The following is a 10,425-nucleotide window of genomic DNA, read 5'->3' as shown; positions in this document are numbered from 1 at the left end:
GTTTTAATGTAAACCGCATTTTTATCAGTTGACGGCTGATCGTTTAGCCAGGTTTATTTCCCTGATACTTTTCTATGTAGCCTATTGTATTCACAAACGCACTTTATAAAGAATTCACAGACGTTATTTTAATATTAATTGGAACGTAATGCATTTAGAACAGAATACATTTAGCGCTTATGTTGCTAATTAAAACTGTGGTGGTATTATGATATCAATATCATAATATCAGTTATATTGAGTCAATGAACAGTATAATCGATTTCAAAGTGTACGTGACGCTTCAAAAACGCAGTATCAAGTTTTATAACGTCGATTTATAACATCAGTTTAGAGTCGTTAAATATTTTTCAACGGCATCAGTTGAATCGTGAGAGAGGGCAAATGGGGACAGGACTAGGAGTGCCATGTAAGGTCATGTTTGTTGTCTGCTCACTCACTGAAGCCACCCAGTGGTGAAATTAAATCACTGCACTCCTTATGAGGACATCAAGATTTAATGTTGAGCTTTATCTATACACGGGTTTCCTGTTTACAAACATTACAGGGTGTCTACAGATCTTGACTTTAAACCATATATATAAAGCAATTGGTGCAACTTAGTTTTCACGTTAGTTTAAAAATGAAACTTACCTTAAGGCAAGACACCACAGGTGAACAGTGTACAATTTTTAACTAATAATCAATTCACCATACTTCCCCAAGCACATTAACATAGTTCTTTCGTATTACAAGTTTCTGAAAAATTTTTATTTTTAAATATACAATGTGGCATTATCTAATTAAATATGCACTAATTTTCATACTTTCCAGAACAGAAATCTGAACATAGATTAAAGCCAGGTTTAAAATTAATTTTTCGTTTAGTTGACATATTAGAGTCAATGGTAGGCCTATCTATCACTCAGAATCTATCACAAATCAGAAAATACTCTCAAAAGCCAGAAGACACTCCATGTTTTTAGGAATAAAATGTTACTAATCAAATGATAAATTAACATACCCCTCTGCAAAAAAGTAGCCTGCATAAGAATACTTTTTTTTAACATTTGATCAAGTGCTACTGAAATGGAGATTTCTGGCTCAGTGCTTGAGAAACAAACTCAATTAAAGAAAACAACCTTTATAGATATGCATAAAGAAAATCTAGACACCAATGGTTAAAGTGTAATAAAATAAACACTCAAATATGTATTTTGGATGCTTAATTTTGTTTCCCAGAAGAAAATCTTGACAACTACCCTAGTTCCTTGGTGCTCATTAAGGCTCCAGTTCTCATTAATGGTAATTGCATGAAAAGAGGTATATTATAAACTGGCGTATTATTCAAAATGTCTCCTTTTGTGTGTTTGAAATGAGAGAGAGAGTAAATGATAACAGAAGTTTGGGTGACCAATCCCTTTAAAAATTGGTAAAATAATAGCCCATGTCTTTCGGAAGAAGAACAGGTTTAACTAGAAACGCAACACACAATCATGTGTGTGACAGCCCCAGGAAATGTTTAATAATGGCAATACAATCTCTTAGTTGCATATGGAGGTCATGAGATCATATTACTGAAGGACATGTAATAAAACAAGATCACGGTCATTCACATTTTCATATTTACAAAATTTATCAGCTACACAAAACATCAAACTTCTTGCAAGCAAAAATGCCAGAAAGAGTCATTCATATTTTTGTGTGTATGTAATGTATGTGTGCATGTCTGTGTTTTTTTTTTTTTTTGTGCGAGAAAGAGAAAAATGAAAGCAAAGAAAATCCTGTCAATCCAGTGTCCTTTTCAGGAATTCCACCAGCAGATGTTGTGGAAAACCAAAATCCAGCTGAACGACCACATACCCCTGTACATTCACAATTAAAAAAATAAGACAACAATGTAACCGTTGTAAAGTGTTTTTCTTTGATATCATACATTATGACTGTAAAATACAGATTGATAATTATCTGCTAGTGAAATGTACTCACGTCCTGAGGTAAAACTTCAGGATTGATGATGTCAAAGAGATAAAGCCCCTGTTCATTCATCAAAGCGGTTAATTCTGGCTCCAGGTCTGAGGGGAGAGATGAAATATGATGCAAAGATATAGAAACACATGATTTATATTGCTTGGTTATGGTGGCCACACTTACATGATACGACTTTGGGGATTCCCATCTTTTCCACAGCCTCCTGAAGATAAACTCTCAAGCTGTCTGCCACCTTTGAGGAGGTCATAGCATTTATGATGATAAAATAGGTGATGTATGAAATCAATAAATTAATCAATTAATTCTCACCTCAGTGGCTCCTGATGTGGAGACTTTTTCTATAGAGATACTGCAATCGACACAAAACAGAAAAGAACACTTTAAATCAGGGACGCAAACCTGAGATTTCATGTGATTGTGTAGAATCGATCTCCTTTATAACTTACCGCTCTGCAGTGGCTTTCAGAATTAGTTTCTTCTCTGCATATGAGGCGTTTACAACAACTGTCACATCCTGTAAGCACATAAACCATTGAAAACCCAACATTGTGAAACCGTCCCAATGACAAGCATTTTTTGTCATCTATCTATCTCCTTAATGTGCTTTAGCTTACGGTCTCAAAATAAAGTAGTGGCACGTCTTGCCTATCCAGTAAGAGCTGGACTCCAGCCACAGCTGTGACAGATGTGCCCTCTGTGGTGGTGCGCAAGCGTGGAACTGACACACTCATCGCCTTTAACATTGGACCCTCTGAGGACAGCCACTAAAGAGAATGTAAAATCCGCCATCACACTTGAACAAACACGCAGGTGCTCTAGTTTGAAATGGCGGTCGGTGTGCTTCGGAAGGAAAACATTTATTTGCATGTTCCAATGGCAGTGTATAAAATGAGTCATTGAGTCGTTCTAAAATGGCAGCCATTTCCTCCCCTTTGTGCGGTTTGAATATTCGTAATGAGTGCTTTAGTACCTTGCTCAACAATTCAGGCCTGGCTGAGGACAGCTCTGTCTGAAACAGATCCTGTAAAATAGACAAGACACATGCACGTGAATATGTCTAGAAAAAAAATCATTGCAGGGTTAATATAGTTAACTAAAACTATTAAAAAAAATATTAACATTAACTGAAATTTTAAAATATGTATTTTTTTATTCAGCTAGTTGCCAAAGCAACATTTATCATTTAACTTAATTTACTAAAATAACTCAAACTAAAATATAAATAAAATTATATATACTGTATACACACACACACACACACACACACACACACACACACACTCTTATGCTATATTACACTCACACATAACACACTATTTTCTACAAATGCTGTGGTATTGCTCATGCATGGGCAGCTCTAGCTCATTTTTGATATTTTTGTCATATAAGCACTATTTCCACTCAAATTTGTGTTATGAACATTAATGTAATACAGGTAGTACTAAATTTACTTAACTAAAATATAAATAAAATTATATATACTGTATATACACACACACACACACACACACACACACACACACACACACACACACACACACACACACACTCTTATGCTATATATATATACACTCACACATAATACACTAGTACACTAGTTAGTTCATCCAAAAAATTATCGCAAACAAACTACTCAGTTACTAACGTAACCTCGGTTCCCTGAGAGTAGGGAACGAGTATTGCGTAGCTTTACGCAGTGGGGAAACTCCTTTCCTCAGATTATTGAAGCTTTTATGTAAAACACATTGCAGCTGCACAGCGAGCACAGAGAGTGACTGGCTCACTCATTGGCTGTGCTGCAGCAACTGCAAATCCAATAGCGAAGGTGCCTCAGTTGGCGGGCTCTGACGCGTGTTGGCTTATTGGCTCACACGTCAGAGCCCGCCAACTGGGCGCAGCAGAGCCTAAAAATGAGCCTGAATTTCAGAAAACGAGCCATAATTCATATATGAATATATATACTGATAAGGCCGGACACCGTCGGGCCTGAATCACATATATAGTGAAGTCACTCAGACTGGTCATCTGCTCTCCCTCACCCGCTTGATGACCTGGGGAATCATGGAAACGGGGGGAAACGCAAACAGGCCAGGAATGGGCCAGCGCGTCCCTGTTCTTCAAAAAGAACACTGCGCAGTGAGCGTTGTTTCTTGAGGCAAAAAGGTCGACTTTGGCCTCGCCGAAAACACTCCATATTAGACGAACCGTCTGAGGATTTAGAGACTACTCGCCTAGGGGAGTGTTGTCTCGAGAAAGCATTTCCGCACCCAGATTCTGAATGCCTGGGATATATGCTGCTATCAGAGAACTCAGGTTGGCCTGAGCCCAGAGAAGGAGGTCTCTTGCCATGGAGTACAGGTTGCCCGACCTGAGACCGACCTGGCGATTTATATACGACACCACCGACATGTTGTCCGTGCGGACTAAGACGTGGTGCCCTTTGAGGTTTGACAGAAATGCTTTCAGGGCCAAACAAACTGCTTTCATTTCCAGACAGTTGATGTGCGGAGACAGGCTTGCCCTCGTGCAGCGCTAACCAACCTAGGTTGGAGGCGTCTGTGAAAACCACTTTCCTCCTGGAGGCCACCCCCATGGCCACGCCCTCGTGGTACTAGTCTTGAGCCCGCCAGGGAATCAGCGTCCGTATTTAAACATATGCTCCCGCTAGTCCTGAGATCTCTCTCGCACACAATAACTGAAGCATATGCAGGCTGCAAGGATGGCACTTTTCGTCCTCCTCCACCTCAAAATCATGGTGATATTTGGCAAACTTTGCATATCGCAGAGCTAGCATCAAGCATATTTAATAACAAATTAAACTTTTTACATTTATTAATTTAAACTAATAAATTATTCGGCTATAATTTTTACCACACGCCGCGCCTCCCCTGGTATACTCTGGCACCCCCCTGGGGAGGCGCGCCCCAAACTAATTTGTTTCCACCAATCGCTGCACAAGTGAAGTTTACGTATGATGACGAAAGCACGTTAGTGCGAGCCTTCCCGGTGTTGTGCCGAATTTCGACCCCCTGCCAAATTATTACCCCCCTCGTTGAAGTCAGTACCTGATTGCCTAATCCTAACCCCACCCCTAATCCCAACCCCTCCCCCACAACCAATCCTAAACCTACCAATGCTAGGGGGGGTAATAATTTGGCGGGGGTCAAAATTCGGCACAACACCGGAACCCATAGAGAATGCATTGCAGTGCCTGCAGTTCGAAAAAAATTAAATAAAAATCTTTGTATGGAAGTCTATGGGAACACTCAGGGTGATTCTCGGCCAGACTGAAATCGCCCAAAAAGAGGTGGTAGCGGTACTCCACAGAACGTCACTTGACGCTGATTGGACTATATCCAGACTGAGGCAGAACAACAGTGACTGCTAGAGTAATTCTGTGGTTGAATGTGAATGTGATTGAAAAAGTCCCATTCACATGGTGCATTGTCCAATCGCCCTAATGAAGAAACCGCTACTTTAATTCCATACACACAGACTTATATCTTATATAAAGTCTTTGCTTATTATGTCTTAGTTGTAAAAAAACGGTTTTATTTTTTTTCCCCCTAAAACAAAGTTTTCAATGCAAAAAGGACCTTTTTCTTGTTTTTCATTTTGATGCAAAAACATATCTGCTCAAAAGCACCCCCTGGAGTTTAAAATCATTTATTACATCACACAAATGCTGCGTATAGCGATAAACTTAAATGAAATTTGACTCCAAACACATAATACTGAATGATATCATACTGTGAGTTCTGTTCCAGAGATATTGCGAATAAATCGTCCACCATGGTGTGCGGCGCCCATTACGGGGTCAAGAAGCCCATCGGAGATCCAGAAGTAAAGCATGCGGTTCTCAGTCAATTGGGAGGGGTTAAACACAGAGGTGTTGAGTTCTGAGGTCACATTATTAAATATAACCAAACCCTGTTTATCAGAAGAAAAACAGTAATCACATAAGATATGCATTTGTTTGAACAAGATTTTTAAGAATAAAATCTTTATAATCAGACCTTATGGTATGATTCTATATAATTAGATTTGATGATGGGGGAAGAGGTCACAGAGATGTCTACACCGATGTTCCCATCACTAATAAACTGCTCTGCACACACAGAGAGAGATGTCACATCAATACAGAGCAGATACACATAAGTTATAACCACAAACTCACACAAGACTGTAACATTAAAGAAGGGCATGTGAGAGCTCTGAATTTCACCTGCTTGCTCCTGTATGAAGTCTGCTAGTATGTTGGCCACATTGTTTATTTCCTTACAGATCTGTTAGAAAGGAAAAATAATGTTTTGATAACCTGATAATAAATGTTAACCAGATAACAGAAACTAACGTTCTATTAATGTATGTTACTGGACTAATGATTGTTTGAGAACCTTGTTATAACGTTAGCTAAAATTCGGAGAACATGTTAGCTGGACATATGGAACAGGAAACTAGGCACACTCACCTCTGACTTTACTACTAACTTCACTGCGAAAGTCACAATGTCTGTGAGCATTCTTTTCAGCCATCCAGGTCTGCACACAGTCAACATGAGAGTCATTTAAATACTCTTGCAAATTAGCACCGCTTAAGGGTGGAAATATTGCGTCAAATTGATCTACAAGTGCTCTTTACTCATAACCAAAGACTTTGACTTAGATATAAAACCCAGATCTAAAGGTTGTTTGTATGGTTGTATGGTCTGATCACTTCTAGTCTCTCAGTAATGCGAAATGTCAAACTCACTCTCTGTCTCCCTGCAGGAGCAGCTTCAGTTTGTGGAATGTGAGGTAACAGTCTGACGTGTCTGCAGCCACTCTGCCCTTTCCACAGTCTGACACACAATCACATCTCTTTTCAGACAATAACCAGTACAGGGGATTCAGGATTAAGTAATGTCAAACAGAGCCGTCTAAACAAAATGTGACTCACTCACATAGTTTTGGATTGACGACCAGGTCAATTTGCGACTCAACTTCAAAATCCAATGACTGTTTCAGGCTGAGTCTGTTTAAGAAAGAACATGGCAATGCACATTTACATAGATTTTACTGTAGATAGATAGATAGATGGTACACTTTGTCTAATAATTTTCAAGTAATAGAGGCACAAATTCCATGTTAAAAATGTATACATAGAAAGTAAAATTCGTAAAAATCCCTTTTGTCAATTTTTTTAAATCTTCAAATCTTCAACCCTGTTAAGTTATTGCGGAACATATATATATATATAGCCTATATATTCCTTATTGCTCATTGCGGAATATATATATAGGCCCTATATATATATATATATATATATATATATATATATATATATATATATATATATATATATATATATATATATATATATATGAAATTCCACAATATTTACAAACTAACATCATATCTTCATACTGAGTGACAGCTCAATCTAGTGACAGCTAGAATTATTAATAAATTATTATATTTTTTGTCAATTTAATGCTTATTTCTATTAAATTCACAGGTCATGGTTTTAAATTTGATTTAGACATGTCCAAAATTTTGCAAACTTCATAAAAAAAACTAAATAAAACCACTCATATAACATTTAGCCTGTCTGCCTGTGGTTCATGAACAAATTTTCTGAAGGCTGAGTATACCTTGAAAATAGATATACTTCATTTTTGACAGCATAAAAAAAAAAAAAAAACAGAACTCTGATTCTGTAACTGAAATATAAATGTATGTAATTTGATTACAAGCTGACTGGAAGAAACCTTGAAGACCTTTATATAGGAGCACTTTTGGACAAAACACCCTAATGAACGCTGTTCAGTGAAGCAATGTGAGCAGCAGTAATCTGCCGCCGGAGATCTTTGCGTGTTGAGAGGTTAAACAAAAGACCACTGTTTTACAAAAACATATATAATAGAGCACAGGGTAAACCACAGCTGTGCTATTGCAGAAACCCGATCCCGATATGTGGTAATAAATAGAAACACTCACAGCCAGCTGCCATATCCATAGTCGATGGTCCCCTTGAATACAGCAGACACGTTTGAAATGGAGATCCCAATTCCTTCATTCTCTTTCAGCTCAAACTCACTCTTTCCGATGGAAAGGTTATGGATCTCTAAACTGTGGGTGATAAGGGAAAGAAGAGTGTCATGAGATAGAGAATGTTACCACATAACATGTTAGAAACTGCAGGAGTTCCTTACTTGTGGAATCCGTATTTCAACGTCCCAAAGCCAATTGATCGCTCTCCAACTAACGTTACACTGGGATATCTGGCATGCTGAAAAGTGGCCTGTATGACTTCAGTAGTCTTCTCATTCACTGAGGAATCAAGGCAGGGAGGTTTTTAATCTCGTCCAGGGATTCCCAAACTCGCATGGGGTTTATGAGTGGATGAGAAGTTAACAATTAATTAAATTGTAAACATTTAAAATTGATTTATTTTTCAAATAAAAACAAACAATAATTTAAAACACATCCTATAAAGAGATTAAATAGTTTACCTCTTGTTTACCTGAATATTTTATTCATTAATCAACAAACTATGACCGAGTGACTGTGTTGTTAAATAATTGAAATATTAGATTCAATTTCAGGGGGTAAGTAAATATTTTAAGTTAAAGTGGTTTGGCTGCCAAAAAAAAAAAAGTTTGAGAATCCCTGTACAAGTTTTTAAGTTTAGAACTTAGTTTGGTTATATTTTAGGTTAAAATGTATAATTGTAACTGAATATTTGAGGTTTTATGTCTATTTATGTATTTAGTTGATAATGTTTTTTTATAATATTGACATTTTTGCTTTTATGCTGCACTTTAATTGTCCAGCAATCATTTTCTGTTTCACAACCTGTACATATTACACAAATATTCTAATAATAGCTTTAAATTATACATTATACAACTGTTTGAAATTAAATATAGCATTACACAGCACGGCACCTCTTTAATGCTTAATACATTAACTATTGATTAAAAAAAAGGTACTATAATTTATTCTGCATGAAAAAATGGGGTCTTGACAGTTATGAAGTTATTTTAACATAATTTTGAAACAAAATAACCTCCTTTTTGCTATCTGGTTAGTACTCCAGCACCTACACTGTTTTTGCAATTCCTTCGATGCCATTTTGAGTGTAATAGACTAATGGACTTCTGCCCTAGCTCAACTTCGCATGTTCATGAGAAAAGTAGCAATGGTCATTTTGTGAAGTCTCAACCTTAATGCTTATGAAACTAACCTCCTGTTACTATGCATTGCAATAGCAAGGGAAATAAAACTGACCATTGTTAAAACAGCTCCACAGATTGTATTATTTGATAACATAAGGGTGAGTAATGATAGCAACATTAAATTTTTTTGGTGAACTATCCCCTTAAAAATAAACCTTAACCTCAAGCTTAGTATTGACAACTCTTGGCCTGGTTTCTATCTTGCTTTAATGATATTACCATTTTTTTTCACTCAGGTTGCTTTGAATGAATTCTGCTCCAAAATAATGAATATCAAAACATATACTCACTTACGAACAAGGTCTGACTATATAGTACAGAAATGAGTGAGAGAATACTTACGGACTGCAGCTGCAGGATAGGTAAGTCTACAAACAGCTCCTGTAAACCTGTAGGCAGAGGGAGGATCCAGACAACAGCTACTTATTTTGATCAGAGCGAGAAAAAGGAGCAACGCTGTACTCCTCTCCATCTCAACAAAGTCTGACACAGATGAGCCTAATGTTATTAGGGCTTCTCTTTCAAAAGAGCTGTTTTCTATCAGCAAGTATCTGAGTAGGAGGGACAGATTCAGAGGTAGGCCCAAAAGAAGAGGGAGTGAACAGGGCTGTAAAGTTTGATTTGCAGTGCCTCTCTTCTGGAGAACAGAGGAAAACATGCAACTGTTCCTGGGGTCGACTAACAAATGTTTCTCAAGGTTATTGGAGGACAGTAAACCGTGCACAGGGATGTTTTTCTGGACATTCTGCTGTTCAAAACAAATAAGAGATAGGACAGAGTGGACAAGAGCAGGCCAAAGTCCATAGGGGTGGACAAGCTATTAGGTGGTGGTGTAAAATGCAGATAGGACACCCGAAATTGACAGTTAGATAAAATAATAGAAATACGTCTAGACGTCATCACCACAGTCCACAGAAAGTGGCTTTAGAAAGGAACAAGCCATACAAAAACAAGTTATGATATTTACCAGATTCAAGCCAACAGACAGTTAGGCATACATATTATAATCGGGCCACGATAGGTTTCTATTCATCATCACTATAGTATTCATCGGTCTGTCCAAATATAGGTTACATGTGTCACGATTTTGGTTTATGTATTTTGGGACTCTTAGTTTGAAGTTCTTTCTGTTCCGTTTTTACATAGTTTCCCTTTTCCTGTTTAGTTCCCTCATTGCCAGTGTGTATTTAATGCCTCAGTGTTGAAGTTTTGTGCTGGTGTCTTTATGTATGGTT

At 37.5% G+C, this 10,425-nt stretch overlaps 1 protein-coding gene across 1 annotated transcript; it reads right to left on the bottom strand.

Moving 5' to 3' along the window:
* Positions 1-1,190: 1,190 nt before the first annotated feature.
* Positions 1,191-9,843, bottom strand: cetp (cholesteryl ester transfer protein, plasma). Its single transcript, XM_079620159.1, has 16 exons — positions 9,533-9,843; positions 8,165-8,282; positions 7,950-8,081; positions 6,914-6,984; positions 6,724-6,811; positions 6,443-6,512; positions 6,197-6,257; positions 5,988-6,079; positions 5,722-5,901; positions 2,942-2,992; positions 2,586-2,735; positions 2,418-2,485; positions 2,281-2,320; positions 2,134-2,203; positions 1,969-2,054; positions 1,191-1,844 (listed from the first exon to the last, which is right to left on the bottom strand). The coding sequence occupies exons 1-16, from the start codon at positions 9,660-9,662 to the stop codon at positions 1,767-1,769; spliced, it is 1,485 nt and encodes a 494-aa protein (XP_079476285.1). The 5' UTR covers positions 9,663-9,843; the 3' UTR covers positions 1,191-1,766.
* Positions 9,844-10,425: the final 582 nt, after the last annotated feature.

The sequence above is a fragment of the Phoxinus phoxinus genome (assembly GCF_949152265.1).
Source record: "Phoxinus phoxinus genome assembly, chromosome: 8".
NCBI lineage: Eukaryota > Metazoa > Chordata > Actinopteri > Cypriniformes > Leuciscidae > Phoxinus > Phoxinus phoxinus.
The sequence above is the reverse complement of the archived record's forward strand: the minus strand, read 5'-3'. Positions and strand labels throughout refer to the sequence as shown.